General features: G+C 43.8%; 1 protein-coding gene across 2 annotated transcripts in view; it reads left to right on the forward strand.

Annotated features, from left to right (window-relative positions):
* Positions 1–17,583, forward strand: part of CALR3 (calreticulin 3) — a 29,139-nt gene that overhangs the window by 1,668 nt on the left and 9,888 nt on the right. For both annotated transcript variants that reach the window (XM_078669108.1, XM_078669107.1), the window contains exons 2-6: positions 7,498–7,599; positions 8,328–8,531; positions 8,636–8,730; positions 12,059–12,268; positions 16,239–16,352. In XM_078669108.1, the coding sequence (XP_078525234.1) occupies positions 7,498–7,599; positions 8,328–8,531; positions 8,636–8,730; positions 12,059–12,268; positions 16,239–16,352 (725 nt within the window). The remainder of the gene's footprint in view (positions 1–7,497; positions 7,600–8,327; positions 8,532–8,635; positions 8,731–12,058; positions 12,269–16,238; positions 16,353–17,583) is intronic.

Genomic DNA, 17,583 nt, shown 5'->3' on the forward strand with positions numbered 1-17,583 from the left:
TGCAATCAATATGGTGAATGATTAGATGGTTAATATTTTCTGAAGGTTAAGAATTCCTCTTTCAATTAGTAAATCAAAGTGCTTTAGAATCAAAACAAAAATACACAGATATAATTAGAAATCAAAAAATCACAGGGTATCATAACAAAAGGCAAAATATTCCCACTTGCAATTTCCAATGGTCAAGAAGAAACCATGGTTTATTTTATTTATTTATTTATTTTAGTGTTTTATAGAGCGCAAACTTGACCCGTTAGGGTATCAGAGCGCTTTACAGAGTCACAAAGTAAACAATAGGAAGGATAACACAAGAATACTGTAAATTAGGGGGGAGGGGGTACGGGGTACAAGAGGGAAAACACTATACAAGGATAGTCAATATTACAATTGTTAAGGACGGACTCCTGTTTCTTGGTGGGGCGAGGTCGCAGGATGGAGGCAGAAGTCTATGGGGTGGTTGTGGAACGGGATTAGTCAAGGAATTTATCCATGAGGAAGGATTTGGCCTCCTTTTTGAAGCGTGCCAGAGAGGGGATTCTTCTGATGGCGGGTCGGAAGGAGTTCCATATTCTTGGTGCAGCCCCAGCGAAAGCCCGATTATAATTTTTTTTTTCTCGAAAGCAAGCAGGCTGGAGTAGGAGGGCACTGGCCGATCGTGAGTTTCTGCTTCCTCCGGATATCACAAGTTTCTGTGCAAGATACGCAGGGGAGTTGAGTGTAGGGCCTTGTGCGTGATACATGCCAGCTTGAGATGGATCCTAGCCTCGAGTGGGAGCCATTTCAATGATTTCAGATGAGGGGTGATGTGATCAAATTTCCTTGTGCCGGTAAGTAGTCTGGCAGCTGCGTTGAGGCAGGCTTTTAAGGGTGCTAGGGAGATCTTGGGTTAACCAGAAAGGGTGGAGCAGCCATATTCCAGCCTAGAAATAACTAGGGATTGGACTGCAAGTTTTAGGTCGGGAGCGTCAAGGAATGGTTTCAATTTCCAAAGGTAGCTCAAGTGAAACTGGCAGATTTGGCCATTGAGTTGATGTGGTCTCGCATGTTTAGGTTATGGTCCAAGGTGATACCCAGAGATTTGGCCGTGTCCACAATGGTCGGGGGGCAGTTTAAGGCTGTGATCGCTTAGATCCATGTCTGGATCTCCGAGTTGCTTTTAGGTGGGGAAATTAGGAGGAGCTCAGTTTTCTTTGCATTGAGTTTGAGTTGGTTGGAGGAAAGCCATTGGCGGTCAGCTTCAGGGCCTCATTCAAGGTGAGGATCTCTTCAAGAGATGAGATTTTTATGTAGATCTGAGTGTCGTCTGCGTACATATGGTAGGAGATATTTGCGGTGTGAAGGACCTCAGCAAGGGGTTCTAAATAGAGGTTGAAAAGGGTGGGGGACAGCGTTGATCCTTGAGGGACTCCTACCGTGACCAAGGAGGGAGCGGACAGGTTGCCGTTGATAAGGAATCTCTGAGATCGGTTTTGGAGGTAGGAACTAAACCAGTCGAGGACAGTGCCATCTAATCCCATCCTAAGTTTGAGGCGTTTGAGTAGCATCTCATGGTTGACCGTGTCGAAGGCCGAGGATAGATCTAGGAGGATTAAGAGACAGGTTTTGTCTTGGTCAAGGGGTTGTAGGGCATCATCGACAATGTGGAGCATGGTGGTTTCAGTGCTGTGTCCAGGTCGGAAATCAGATTGGCAGTCATGGAGTAGATGGAAGTTGTTGATGTGGTGACTTAGCTGCAGTTGCACACACTTCTGCACTTTAGCCAAGAGAGGAATGTTGGAAATTGGTCTGAAATTGTCTGGGTAGGCTGGGTCCAGCGACGGCTTTTTCAGAATGGGGAGGGCTTGGCCCGCTTTCAGAAAGTCCGGGATTGAACCCTGCCGGAGAGAGGCGTTGATTATCGTAGTCCAGCTAGGAATAATGGATTGGGCAACGGTCGCAAAGCAGTTAGAAGGGAGCGGGTCGTTGAAATGGTTGTTCGGGTTTAAGGTGGAAAGGATTTTGGTGACAGAGTCTTCGTCGTAGAGTGAAAAGTTGGTCCAATGTGCTAGATTCTTAGGTGAGGACTGTGGAGGCAGGGGGGGGTGAGGGGGAAGGTCAGGGGTCGGTAGAGATATTGAGGCCGCACTAAGTTCGTTACCTAGGGTTTTTTTTTTTTAAAAAACCTTTATTGTACAGAAAGCGCTCACAGATACGGGCCTACAACCCATCGGGCCGGCCACCACAATGAAAAAAACATATCAGGCAGTACAGAAGCACCAAGAGGATATCACAGCAATCCATACAAGAAGCAAAGGCAAAAAGCCACCGAGCAAACATCACGAACAGGATGAGAGAAGGTTGATTTTATAATAGAAGAAAGGGTGTCGCAGAATAATGGCAATCCGTAAAGTCCAGAGGGCCGTGGTGGGCCGCGAGCAAGCAGAAGTATCGAACACAGGAAAATTCAAAAAGAACAGTTACATTTTGGTAAAGGCAGAACGTGAGTCCCACAATAATAAGCAATTGCAACCGCTGCCCAGCGCCCTCCCACCACTACGAAAACACACAATAATACACAAAACTAAAATTAGACTTGCAAAACAAGGAGCCCTCTGTTACAACAACCCGGGGAAGGAAAGAAAAAAGGGGGAGAGGGGAAAAAAGGGGGGGAAAGGACATAGGAAAAAAAGGGGGGGAGAAGTAAGAACGCAGCATCACTGCACGCGCCCCACGGCTAACGAAGCACTCAAGAATAGACCGGCACATGGAACTAGTGGTAACAGGAGGAATGAATGCGTAGTAAACCGTGACGGCAGGAATACCAGAAGGCCCATGCTAGCAAAAACACCCCGGGGGGCCACATGCCGACACCGCGTCTCGAAAAAAGGGGGATACATAAGAGCCATAGAACCAAAAAGAATGAGGGGAAAACACAATACGACAGACCCCCCACCCCGCACATCCCACCCTGCACCCCTGCAGAAGGCTATGGCCTACCCCCCGGCAGCGTGCCTGTCGCCCTAATCAGAACCCGAAATATAGAAGAGATAAGTAAGAAAGAACCACAAAGACAAAAAGAAGAGGGGAAAACAGGGAAGTAACAACGGGAGAGGAGCCATATAATCAAAACCCCATCAGCTCCCTCCTCCCCGTCCGAAAATACTCAGAGCCCACGGGAAGATAGTAAGCACAAGGATAAACTCCAGGAACATGAAGGAGAATCGAACATAGTCATACAGTTACAAACGGATCATCCGACCATACCGCAAGATAATAGTCCACCGAGGCAAGTTCATCTCAACCCTGTCCTTGTTTATCACAAGCTGTAGTCGTCCAACGCACAAGGAACCAGAGCATGCGGAACAGGAGGTGAATAACAGGGAGTCCGATCGGCAATCCACACAAGCCATATCGATTGCGACCCGGATGAACAGGAAAGGACGGCAACCACATCAGGCAATGCAGGCACAGTTCCGGCGATAATATGAGGAAAGCCGATCCGGCGGAGCAATCACAGGATCTTCGTTCGGCCATTCGAGGCAAAAAAGGAAAGGGAGATCCAACGAGGCCGGTCCGGACGGGACCCGGCCGGCGGACCCCCCGCACAGGGGGGAGCTCAGGATGAAGGCGGGCAGCAGAGATCCGTACACCCACACCGACGGCAGCCGCCGGGCCCACGACCTCCAGGAAAGTTACAGCAGCACACAACAGAGATGAAGCCGCACCCACCAAGGGGGGCCCAGCAGGCCCGGCAAAATGATCCTCCTCCAGGTCAATGACAGGTGCGGCCATGGGAGCACCCCAGGAGCGCAAGGCGGCGAGGATGTCGCCAAGCGTAGGCTCACCTTTACGGTATTCAGCGAACGTGCCATGCGGCGGACCAGCGTCGCCAGTCTCGGCCAGGCCGAGAGACATGGGGCCGGCCGCCATCTTAGAAGCCCGGCGGGGCCGCGGCAAACTCCGACCCCCGTCCGGGCACCAGCGGGGCAAACAGGATACAGCCGACCACCAGCAGAGGCACCACCAGAGCAGGAAGGGGGGCCACCAGAAGAAGGCGAGTCGCCGGCTCCCCACACGCCACCGGCTCCGTTCTCCGAGTCCGGGCGGAGGGACTCAAAATGGCCGGACCGGAGAACAAAGGGGAGACGAGCCACATACACGGTCAACCCCGTCCATGGAAGGCAGTGCCCCAACACCAGGCCGCGGGACCGCCGGACCAGGCCCGGATAGCCGTTACCGGTCTAATTGCACATCGGCCTCTCCGACCGAACCCACACCGCCACCAGGTGCCGGCCACAGCGCTCCGTCCCGCCCGGGCGCCGCCAAGGAGTGTCAGGCCCGCTCGCTCCGGAGGCCCCGAAGCAGACAAGGGCGCAGCTCAGGATCCGCGGCACCCAGGAACAAACGGATCAAACGGTAAGTGCCTGTGAAATGTCGTAGTTCCATAGTCTATCAAAGAATACTTCCCGGGGCAGGATAAAACACAGGATAGACGTTCCAGACAGGAAAGCGAACGGAGCCGAGCTAAAACGCGGCCATCTCGGACGCGAGCTTGGCTCCTCCCCCCGTTACCTAGGGTTTTGATTTTGTTTGCAAAAAACGAGGAGAATTCCTCGGATGAGATGAGAGACTTGGGGTTTTCTTTCACTGTTTTGGTCAGTTTGTTCGATTGATGTTTGACCAGCTCAAAGAGTTTGCGTGGTCTGTTCTGGTCATTTTCTAGTTCAGCTCTGAAGAACTCTTTTTTTGAGTTGAGGATGTTCTTGTTGTATGTATTTCTGGCCTGGCGGAGAAGTTTTAGGTGAGCGGCTGAGGGGTGCTGTCTCCAGATTCTTTCAGCTTGTCGGAGGGATGTCCTCTCGTTATTGAGGGAACCAGTGTACCAGGGGTTTCTATCTTTGACCTGAGTTATTTTTAGTTTAAGAGGGGCTAGGTCATCCAGAATGTTCAAAATTGTTGTGGAGTAGTGATCATTGAGGTCATGTGATATGTGGGGGGGGGGGGGGTAGGGAGGTCGGATTTGCAGCGGATCTCAAGTTCCTTGTGGTCCAGGTTCTTGGTGTCTCTGACCCAGCGTTTAGGATGCACCGGTTGTGGTGTTCTTATCATGTGGGTGCCAGGTAGAAGGAAGGTGATGGTGTGGTGGTCTGACCAGACACAGGGGTCTATAGAGATAAGCTTGACTGTTGCCTCCTTAGAGATGATCCAGTCGAGTGGCCCCTTTTGAATGTGTTGGGAGTGAGCAAGCTTGGGTCAGGGCTTGATCGGCCAGGAGGTCTTAAATGGCGTTGACATGAGGATCCTTGAGATCGTTCCAATGCAGGTTGAAATCTCCAAGGAAAATGTCTTAGGTGTTGAGGGAGCTCTTAGCTGTGAAAATTTCCATGAGGTGGTCAGTGAAGGGGTCGTTCACGCCTGGGGGGTGGCAAAAGATGTGCAGGTTGCATAGATGGTGTTACTGCAGATTGAGAGGGCTAGATATTCACAGGCATCGGTAGTATCCGCCAGAAGCTCGGTGACAAGGAGGTTAGAGCTATAGATGCAGGCGATGCCGCCACCTCTCTTGTTATGTGGTCGGTCTAGCCTAGTAATGTTAAAGTTAGGGGGGACTAAGAGGTCAAGGCAAGGCGATGAGGAATCATTGAGCCATGATTCTGTTAAAATAGATAAGTCGGATTTGTTGTTCAGAATGAGGGCAGCGACATCGGTGGCATGCTTTACTGCCGATCGGCAGTTAATTAAGAGACCAGTCAGGGAGGGGAGGGAGGTGGTGTCAGGAGTTGGGGTAGACAGGTGTACAGGCGCTAGATTGCTTTGGTTCACCCTTCTGTTGCAGAGGGGAGCTGATCTGCAGGGGTTGATATCAACCGTGCAGATGGGGTGTGCCGCGCTCACGTCTGATAGACAAGGAGTGAGAGAAGCTGCATTATGGTCCTGGAGAATGTCATGGATTTCCTTTTCAGTGAAGTCTAGCGGCTTTGTTGTGGTAAGGGAAAAGCTGTAGGAGAGGGCGAGGTCAAGGGTTTCCTCCTCTGATAGGCAGCTAGGGTGCTTACGAGGGTGAAAGTGCCTCAAGGTTGTCGGTAGTGGGTGTTTGGGGTGTTCTGGGGTAGGAGGGGAAGAGGAATTCAGCTGAGGCTTGAGGTTGATGAGGGAGTGTTCGGCGAGGTGATGGAGGTTCGTCAGATCCAGGATGGAGAAGTGGATGCTCTGAATTATTTTAGTGGCTCTGGAGTGCAGAGTGTGGATATCTGTGGAGGGGGGTGGGAGGGTTAGGATGGACTGTGTTAGGGGTCTTAGAAGGGGTGGAATGAGTGTTAGCGGGACTAGCTAAACCTGCATCCGCAAGAGTCGTTGGAGGCGTACTGGTCTTAGAGTCAGAGTGGGGAGCATGAATGGAGGAATCCAAGGGTCCCAGGTCGATTTCGTTAGGATGGGTGGTGGGAGGGCTGAGGGGGTTAGGGTGTGCTGTGTTGGGGACCTGATGCCAGGGCCCAACATAATTCTCAAGAGGGTACCACAACCTAACTCACTGTTGCTGCCAAATGCCCATAAAAATACTAACTTACATATGTGACAATTTGGACTACTCCAGGTCATGCACGGCTATAAAAGTATCTGGGCACTCTGGTATTATTATTTTTTAAAGTATATTTAAACATTGGTAAATACTCTGCTAATGTGCTCTGTAGGATAAATGGCATACACTGCAACTATGTGAGGTAGTTGTGCCATTATTAAGAAATGCCTGCCTGTGCAGGGCACCTTCCAACACGGGCACAAATTAAGCACTGCTGCTGCTGAAAGGAAAACAATGGTCTAGCATGTGACCTGAGTGATTGCCTGTCACTGAGATTAATTCATATCCCTTCCATCACCTTTTTGTTGTTTCAGTGGACACCCAAAGTGTGCTGGATATTCTCAGATGTGGGTCTTCACTTACTGTGCTACTCCACTCAAGCATTACTTCACTTACTAGTCTTAAGTAGATCGAAACTGGTCTGGGCTGTCTGTGTTCCAATCTCGTCTGGACCTGGTCGGGCAGTTCAGGCTAGATTGTTCCAATTGGATCAGGACCAAGACTGATTTGCAAATGACCCCATTCTATCTAGAGCTGCGTAGTGGTTGAAAATTGATGGTGTAGAATATGGCCCGAGCGATCACTGAGATTAGTTCAAGCATGGCTTCCATCATCTTGTTGTTTGTTGCAGTTGGAATAATTGAGTCACTTAACACAACCAGAGGTTGCAAAAATAATTTAAACAACCCCTCACCCTCAAAAATGGAATTTTGAAACTCCGAATATGCATGTCTACTTTGAAGCCTTGAACTTTATTCTCCAGCGCACTTGTTCATTCATGAATGCGGACCTCAAATACCACCCACATCCAGTTTTTAAAGTATTTTGGGAAAAAATAACCTGGTATGTTTTGCTAACAGGTTCTTTGAAATAAGCCTTATCAATGAGATATTTTGACTGAAAATTTTCAGAAGACTTAAAAAAATCTTTTTTTACAGATCTCTGGAAAAGCAGGTGGGTGAAATCTAAATTCAAGAACGGCTATGGAAAGTTTAAGTTAACATCAGGGAAGTTTTATGGCAATGCACAAAAAGATAAAGGTTTGTAAATGTTTGTTATTTTTGCTACATTTGCATTAGAGATTAAAACGAAAATGTGCATTGTAACTGTAACAGTTGTTTAATATGAGTTGAATCAATGTTGTTTTAATGTAAATGCTAAGTACCCCCATTGCGGAATTACCTTTTATCCAGTTTCGCTACATATCCCTTTTGTTGTAGTTCTTACAGTTCAAGTGCACCTGACTTTACAAATGCAGACTCCAAATTCACGGTGCAGAAAAGTCCTCAGGAATTCGTAAAGGATATTACAACTTTGAATGCAAGCTTTGCAGTTATCATGCAAGTGAAATAACATTTGCATAACTTATAATTTCGACCTCTGTGGAAACGGGGATTTGATTCAGAAACCTATTGGCTAACTCGTAATGGGGACAAAGCCAGAATATTCCTTTTCTGGCTGAAACACTGTTGACTAGACTTATGCCTTCATTTAGTTATTGTTAGAAATTCCTGTATAATTAACACTTCTTTGTGGCAGAGCCCAGTAGCACAGTGCAGACATCATGCATATCCATATTGAAAGTTATGGTGTAATGAAAAATTACGAAAAGCTCACTACTCCTCTCATTACTCCCCTCCTCAATTCCTCCTTAGCTGCTTTCCTCATCTTTGCTTTCAATATTGTTTCTTTGTGCCGACTGTCCCATGCTCCCTAACTTTTGTTCAATTTCAGACATTTAAAATCAATAATTGTGCATCTCTCCCAGGAATCCAGACTAGAGGAGATGGAAAATATTACGCAATGTCATCCCGCTTTACTCCGTTTAGAAATGAGGGGAATACTTTGGTCATTCAGTTTTCCATCAAACATGAACGCACAGTTGACTGTGGCGGAGGGTATGTCAAACTCTTTCCTTCTGACTTGGACCAAGAGCAGATGTCTGGACAGTCTAAATATTACATTATGTTCGGTGAGTATTGTTACGATGTGTAAAGAAATCTTAGTAGAGTCTCTTTCTGTGACAATACTTAAAAAACCTATCCTCAACAACAATGAATACCTGTTTTTTTATAGGCCCAGATATTTGTGGATTTGAAAGAAAACTTGTACACGTTATTTTTTACTATAAAGGGAAATATTATGAACTCAAAAAAGAAATCAGATGTAAGGTAAGTTATATTAGAAAACCTCTACGCAAAGTATTGAAAAAAACGAATTTCCTTTTAATACATAATCAAGGGTTTATATTAAACAGGGGTTTAAGTAATTGTTCTGCCATTTGCTTAATGCTGCACATTTTAATCTTAATTGTTTTCTCACAATTCTCTGCCATTATCTACTACCTTTTGTTACATAGCAAACATTTCTAAAAGATATCCCCTGAATAAAAACCTCATGACTTTAGAATACATGACAATTGTTAGTATCATCCTGTCTGAAGCAATTAAACATGCTGTGTTTGTGGATGCATCACTTTGGCACTTTGAGGTAAATATGTTTGTTGCTTTGCTGATCGCCATCCTCAGAATAAACAAAAATCCCATTGGCACACCGCAGCCCTCCACACCTGTTTAAAAAGTGCAGAATGTATTCACATTGTGGCAACGCCAACACTAGCAGTGACATTCATCCTCATCCCAGCTGCAGAGAAGTCAGAACCTGTGCTTGCCCATCCCATTAACAAACAGTGAACACAACGTAGAAAATTCTGTGGGGCTCTGAAACTTGCCCCATTCAATATTTGTGCTTCCATTATCTGTCAAGGATATATATATCAGTTGTCATGTCATGTGACCTTTTCCAAAAATGTTCCAACTAATCAGTTGCAATCAATTAAATTTTTACAAAGCATATGCATTACATATACAGTTAAAGTGCCATAGTTGGGAATGGAAGTTTAATTCTTTATCCTCCCTGAATGTTCATTTTCACGTACACTGTGATGAAGAATTTATGGAGGGTGAAGTTACATCTTGAAACTTCTATACAATGTCTTTTGGCAATACTTAAAACTCCGCAGTCATCTGGGTTGTTTTTAATTAACATACACATAGGACAAAGTTAATATGGCTTGTTTCTTGCAAAATAATTGCCCCATACACCACATTATGTATGCTTCCCAGAACTAGCAGTACTTGAATCAAGAATGTATATATTTATTCCATGTTTATTTATCAGGACAGGGACCCAGCTTCTCTGTATGAAACCTTAATAAAAGTGACATTTTTAAAGTCCTTGGAATAAAATATCTTCTGCTGTACTTGATGATAATGTGTTTTGATATGTTTTCACTAGAGTTTGGTCATTTAAATATGTTTATATTTGTGTTGTCATTTTGCAACCCTATTGTCGTTTGGACCTGGCTTTGTGGTTAGCATCACTTTGGTAAACTACCCATCTTTGTTTGCGCTACTAATTAGCCAATGTAAGTGCACACAGAGAGCTGAGGTTTGTATGTGTGTGTTTGTCATCTACAAATCAAGTCTAAGAAACAATTGCGAAAATAAAGAAATTGAAAGCCTTGCAAAGGAATTCAAAGTCAAGTGAAACATAGAAAATGGTTCATCATCAGTTACTATGCAACAAATCATGTTTCTGTCCAGAGCAACGGTTCCCTTTAAAGTTTCAGAACAAGGAAGTCCTAACAACCCCAGTTATTCAATCACTACTTCCAATTTTTTACTCAGTTTCCCAAATTGTCTTTAATTTCGGTTTTCTCTGTTCCTTGATCTTTAAACTCTAGCAGAGCATTTTGCACAAGAATATATGTTTGTCGGGTATTTATTCTTTTTACAATTACCACTTTTCCAGTGATAATTTTTAAAACATCTGTCTCCCTCTCAAATATGATTGCAGATGGGGATTTAGGATCCATAGGCAAAGTAAATTAATCACATTTTTTATGCTTTCCTACTAACATGTAGCCTCAGCAGTATGATCAAATACATTTCCCTTTCCTCCATTAATGTAAAACAGAGTTCTTCACCAATGAGTTAGGGATGTGAAGAGATACATATATGCTAAAATATAATTCAATTCAGGGGCAAGCAATTCTATACTCAACCATTAGGTTTGGGGAGAAAAGACAGCGCACCAAATATTCGACTTGCCATGAAAAGACAGGATTTTGTTGATAGCTCCATTTGGCCTCCAGATCCACTTGTCTTTTCAGCCCAAACTGTCAACACTCTACACTGCTACATTGTGATTGAAGCCTCATCTGGTGATATGGGCAGTTTGTGCACCTTAGCACTTAAGCATTTAATGTATTCTGCACATAGTGCCTTGTGTAAATCTTCCTGTCCACTAACTTAGTAACTGTGCTATTAAAAACACTTCAAAGATTGATGTCTTCATTTCGAGGTTCCTTAGTTTCTAAGAAACTTTGGGCTTCAAGATTGGAGTAACTTCTCGTCTGCGATGGGATGTGGAGCGGATCACCCACACATTTGATGGGTGTGTTTAGGAAGGGCTTTCTTCCTGGGGGGAAAATGCTTTCCCTGGAGAAAAAGAAAAAGTTTTGCCTTAGCACAGTGCTACTACAGTCTCCCTGCGTGAGCTTTTCTGCGCTGGACAACTCATCAAAACGGAAATAGCACTGAGTGAGCGGAATCGCCTGACATTTCTTCCCAGGACACCCGGAAACCTGCGCCTGGAGAATCTTTCCAGGTGTAATATTGAGAACACTGGTGATTACCAAAAAGTAGTAAATCTGCACGCATGTGTATACATAAATTTACGGGTGCCAATGTAATAATGCTTTGTTGCATCAGGTCCATTTTGTGTGCCTTGATAGCCATAAGCTGATTTTGCAGAACAGCTTTGCACTAAAGCTGTGCCCTTCACAATAGATGTGTGAATTTTGGTTAGTGTTTAGGTAGGTATTGGTTTGGCAGTTTTATTAGGTAGCATAGAGATCCTGTTGGGTTCCAAGCAATGACGTAAAAAGGGTGCCTTGGGGCCTAATGCAGGCAAGGAAATTGGAATGTACCTCCCCATGTCTGGTGGTACGAAACAGCTGATAAATTTGTGAAGTGGGCCCCTCAAATTTCTGCAAACTGGTGCCTCTTCACGTGCTGCACTTTTGAAATCTGCAACCATGGTTCCAAGTGATAGTGGCTGCACGTATGTAAAAAGAAGTATTCTTTGTGCCTGTGGGAACGTGGGCAGGATAACACTGTACAGTATTCTTTTTTTTTGTGTGAGTGTTTAGAAAGTACTGCTTAGATGTAGTCCCAGGTCAGATTGGCCGCAGAAGTAATGGAGCAACTTTCCTGAAGCTAGCTCCCCTGAAAGACGGGTTAAGTTGTGTTTTAGAGTCATTCCTGTGTCAATCGGAGCATAATATGTGGCCGTCTTTGCCCCAGTCTTTTAGAGAGTCCCAGACTGTCGACAGATCTTCCTCTTAACTAAACGTCAGTGTGACCCATTCATATAAATAACTTCAGGTTCCTGTAAATGCCATTAACCAATTTATTATTATCCGCTGTTTTGCAGGATGACCCCTTCACTCATTTATACACCCTGATTGTCAGACCAAATCAAACGTACGAAGTGAAAATAGATAATGAAAAGGTTCGTTCGGGCAACCTTGAGACTGATTTTGAGTTTTTGGGACCGAAGAAAATAAAAGATCCTGCAGTTAAGAAACCAGACGACTGGGATGATCGACCGACCATTGATGACCCTGCAGATATCAAGCCAGAGGTGTATTTCTATTTCAGCTTGGCATTACAGTGGGTGTTTGTTCTCCATTTTGATGTGCCCTACAGCTGAAATTCTTCAGCATTCAACCTGCCACATAGATCATTTTGTTAAACCAGAGCCTAATAGATCATCAAATTGAATGTTGTTTTTAATATAGATGTGTAGAAATTCTGCCAAGAACTGACTATTGTTTCTGCACAGTGATTTGACCTCTATGTAACCTTGTGCTGTCTCACTTGAAAAAGAGGTTCAGCTGATGTGTGAGATATATTTTAGGACCATTTGCGTTTTACCTTTTGCTGTTTTTGCTTATACTCGTCACAGATTTGATTTAGCGCAAAGCTGCCTGAGAGCACATCGAAGGAGTGGAAAGAGGGTACGGTAAATAAAGTGGTTAGGGATTAGGCGACATTTATATAAATACACACTTGAATATGCGTGACCTTGACAGTTCTCTTTTTCTGCTGAGCAATATGGATCGGAACTTGGTTTTTTTACGCATAGTAACTTTATGTGTGGACACCTAGGCCTAATACTTTTTTATCTCTTATTCTTTATGCTGTTTTCCCACTTTACTCTTCTTCCTTTAGCTCCAATAGCAAGTTACCCTACAACGGCCTGGCTTTACTCCATGCCTGTTGTATCACCAACCGGTTCCAGGCTAATAAGCATGGTGGCCGGTGCTACTCTGTGGTTTGTAGGGTACCACCCGTACAAGATCCTGTGGTTGTAATTAGTTTGCATATACAGTAGAGGTGAATTGGGTATTGTCCTGCACACTCTTATAGTGGGGTAGTGAGGGTCCCATCCAGGGGACCTTCCTCTTCTAGTGACAAGGTCATGTTCAACTGCAGTACACAAGTGTTGCAGGTAACCTCAGAAAAATGAAGGTACCAGTGTGCACGCTCGGCTGCCCCAGCCGTACCAACTATCATGTTTAACAGGTAAACTGACGAGTTCTATGGTGACAGAACTCACTGATGGAGCTGGTCGGTTTTGGAGTTTTACCTATTCAGAGGTGGCTGATTTGACGTATGTAGAGAGCTGTGCAAGGCATCTCCATGAGGGAGAGCGGGTGGGGGCTGGCATGTTTAGTAGTCACTCCTTTGCCACCAATATGGCTATCCAATGCACATTCATTCGCAAACTCCTTTTGACACATCCTCAACCAACATTGCTCGGATCAGAACACTTGCACAAGGGAGGAAAGCTTAGCACCTCCTACAGGCAATCTCTGTGGCACTGCTAGGCTGATGGGAAGGTCCTTCTGACTCATCCACAAGTCTTGCTCCTGTATATCGTAGGTGGATGAGAAGGACGTTTCACCTGACCACAAGACTAAGAGCTTAGATACACGAAGAAATGAAGACGGTCAAACGCCTCACCATTTATAAGCACAGCCCCTTTCTCCTTCTGCCACCGCAATTCGCACCCCAATCCCTGGGAAGACACAGGATTTACATAAAATATGTAAAGTGCCATATGGTTTCAGACCCTGCTGAGTCCAACTCTCAAATCTGCAGCAATATTTTTGGCACATCACAAAAACAAAAGAGACATTCTGGACTGATGGACCAGGCACCGTCATTTCTAATCCATTTTTTGCTGCGTCAACATAGCTTAAGTGTCTGTCTGAACTGCCACACTAAGTCTAGAAGAAATGCAGCGTCTTTCTATTTAACAGGATGAACTCCAATTGAAGCGGTAGCACCCAGACCACCATCTCTCTTCGGTCTTTCCATACCAAGGGCCTTATCCCACCAAAGTGCCAGAAAGCTCTTCTCCCCAATTTCTAAACTTAAACATGTCCTTTCATGGGATCCTTGCATTATATGCTAGACACTAAAGCCTTTGGATGTGTTAAATTACAGTTAGGGACTCTAGGTTGGCCCACATGAATGCCTAAGCTGCAAACTCTAATGAACCAAGAACACAGCTGCCAGCTGCTTTTAATATGTCCTGCTTTGGACCACATCCTTCTGGCATTAAAACAATCTATTGGCTGTTTGTCAACAGAAAGTGTAATTCAAAGCCCTTTATTTCATAACATTCCTACAACAACTGTTGTGTAGCTCCCTGCATAAGCAAGGCCTGACCTCAATGGCGCAGCTCCAGAGCCTCTGCAGGTACAAATGTTGTATTGGAGGTACTTTCATCTTTGACAATACTGCAAAAAGGTGGACTTCCTTACCTCTATGTATGTGGAAACAAGAAGGACCTTTTCTCATTCTGATGAGAGCGAAAAACGTAATTGTTCCCTTTCTTCAGTATTTAAGGCATGAGCCCTCATCCAGTTTGCCACCTTGAATTACATGTACTCCTGTCCAGCAGAAATATCTTAAACCTCTCCACTATCGTCTGGAGATTCAAGCCATTCTGTGCTCAGTTCTAAATCTACTACATATCCAGACATGGCTCGATGTAGAATGTGCTCCGGCGTTAGCATCACATATCCATACAACTGTGATGCCTGTACCTCAAGCCTCAGCCACAAGTCCAATAAAACACAAATAGAGCACATCTCTGGTTCTTGCGCATCACTTCTGCGTAGGGCAATCTACACCATCCAATTCAGTAAATCAGAGAAGGTTGTAACCGGTAAAATGCTTTTTTAAAGTTAGTAAAAACATTTTACGATTCTTACGATTTAGAAATTTGACCGATATGATATTTAGAAGAGCTGTATTTTGGCCATCCCTTCCAAATACCAAATCTTTAGTCTATGTATTAATGGTTTGCCAATGTAATTACTGTTTGCAAACCATTGATAAGTTACTGACTCCCAAGTTGGAGAGGTAACTCCCTTGCAAATGATAAGTGGTCCGCCTGGGACCTTTTCCCGTTTTATCAAATTCGGGTGGCAGCTGTGAGGGATTATGCAGTGGCCCAGGAGTCCACTGCATACACCCAATTACTGATTTTTTTTAAAGCAGCCCCGTGAAGCAAACAGGCTCTTTAAAGAAAGCTTTTAAGTTTTGAAATGTTAGCGTAGCACGATGGTCTGCCGTGCCTTGCAAATCCCTATCTTTGCAGCCAATTGTAGGAAGTTGTAATTTACAGCCAGCCTAATAAATATTCAATGGGCAGGTCATTCTGTGACCTCCCCCCAATTCTGAATGGTTATTTTAATGATTCAAAAAGTTAGTACATATGTCAATTAAACATTTTTTTTGTAGTGGCAACAAGTTAATACCAAACAGAACCTATTTTCTGCAACTAAAGGTTTAGTAAATATATCCCATAGAGCTCGAGTTCTTTCCTTTAAGTCTAAGACTTACTTAGCAGTTAGGCTACAATAGATGAAGAGGGAAGAAATATAAAAGATGCATATGTTTGGCCTTATCATCATTTTAATTGGTGAGATAGTTCTCAGCTATAACTACAAGCAAGGCAGACTTCAGTTTGTGCTGTGTGCCATTTAAATAGATAATATAGGACACAAACAGCTTTCTATAGGCATGTAAGTTCTATAAAGTCAATTAATATAACTTAGGACCACGTTTTTTACTCCCTTTCCCATGACCTCCTTCACCTTATTATTTGTTCTCTGTCTAGTTTTGCCTCTGATTCTTCCTCTCCCCTCCTTGACTTACTCCCTTACTGTTCTGTTCTCCTACACCTCAATCAAGCTCTATATTAAAATATAAAGTTGATATGAAATGATATACTGCTGTCTTTTAGATGGACACATTTTGGTTTATCTGATCTTGTTAGTCAAAAATTATAGGCATTTTTGGGGTTTACATTTGTACAAACGCAGCGTATTTTATTTGCACAAAAGCAGACAATAAAAAAAACTTAAACACCGTGTATTCCAAAAGCCAAGCAAGTAGATTGTTACCTGCTGATTGCTTTCCAGTTTTTTCACCATAGTATGTATATATTTGTTATTCCTTAAATGTAAAAACATGTTTTGTGATTGTAATTGTAGTATATAATTATTCATATTTTTTCTGCTTTTCTTTTTAAGGACTGGGACCAACCAGAGTTTATTATCGATACTTCTGTCAAGCCACCATTTAATTGGGACGTTCAGGTGGATGGTGAATGGGAGCCTATTAAGCTCAGAAATCCTAAGTACAAAGTATGGAATTAGTTGTTTAAGCTATGTTGCTTAGAGGGCAGTCACTTTAAAACATATTCTCAAATATTGTGTTTTAAGGGGAGAACCTCTCAGACCAATTCTTTCTAATCCCATTTAAAAAAATCATTGTGTCGTGTAGGTTCCTGTTCTGCTTTAGTATAGCTGTATGTTAGATGCATTCAAGCATTGCACATTAACAGTGTTAAAAATACACTGGAAGCTGATTTATAACATATGGTTAAGGTGAAGCTTGAAGGCAAGTTTTTGTTGCCTGGTAAATTACCCAGTGGTTTGTTACCACAATATCCTGTGTGTGATACGTTGTATGAAATATAAACATAACCGTACAAGGTGGGGAGCCAGATTATTGTTATAAAGACTCTTCGGCACAGGAAGTTGTGTAACCTTAAACTTGCCAGGTAAGCACTATAGGTCCTGATATTCATTAGCTAATAGGTAAAAGCTTAAATAATCATCGGTGTTTTTGGTATTCTTTTACTTCACTTTTATGCCACATATTCAGATGAAGTTACATATACATAAGCAATCCAAATATAGGCAACACAAGTATCATTTGTGTATATTACCTTTTTCAATTTGCAGTTCATCTACCAAAAGAAAAGGTATAGTTGCTGAAACGTGCGGTCCGTGGTACCTAACAGAAAGACGCTCAACTCTGTGGAGAAGTTCCCAAATTTGTGTGGTCAACTTTTAGGTTTGGCCAACTGTTGTATGAACCTGACAATAGCTGTAATAAATGGTCAGTTGAAGCGGTTCTTTGCCTTTTGACTTCTGTGAACCACCACTGAATTACTATTGGAAGCATGGATTTTTACGATATGCGCTTTATCAAATATAGAACCAAGCATACATCAAAGCAACATTTTCATAAAATATTTTCTTTTATTCACAAATAACCTTAGCATGTCACTATGGGGCATATGTACAAGAAACTGTCGGAATGCGGTGTTACGCCAAAATTGTTAATGCAGTGCTCCATAAGTTTAAAAACGCAGTGATGTGCCGTATTTACAAAAATACGGCGCACCCCTGCGTTTCCCCTAGTGCTGGTGCTAAAGAAGCTGCCTAGCACCAGCGCAGGCACCCTTGCGCCATGTTGCGAGGGTGCCTGCGTGCAGGGGGGATTGTTTATGTGCAGGGAGGGACACCTTCCTGCACATAAACAGTCTTTACAGGCGATTCGATGTTTCTGTGTGTGCCTGCAGCACAC

Source organism: Lissotriton helveticus, chromosome 12, assembly GCF_964261635.1.
Source record: "Lissotriton helveticus chromosome 12, aLisHel1.1, whole genome shotgun sequence".
NCBI lineage: Eukaryota > Metazoa > Chordata > Amphibia > Caudata > Salamandridae > Lissotriton > Lissotriton helveticus.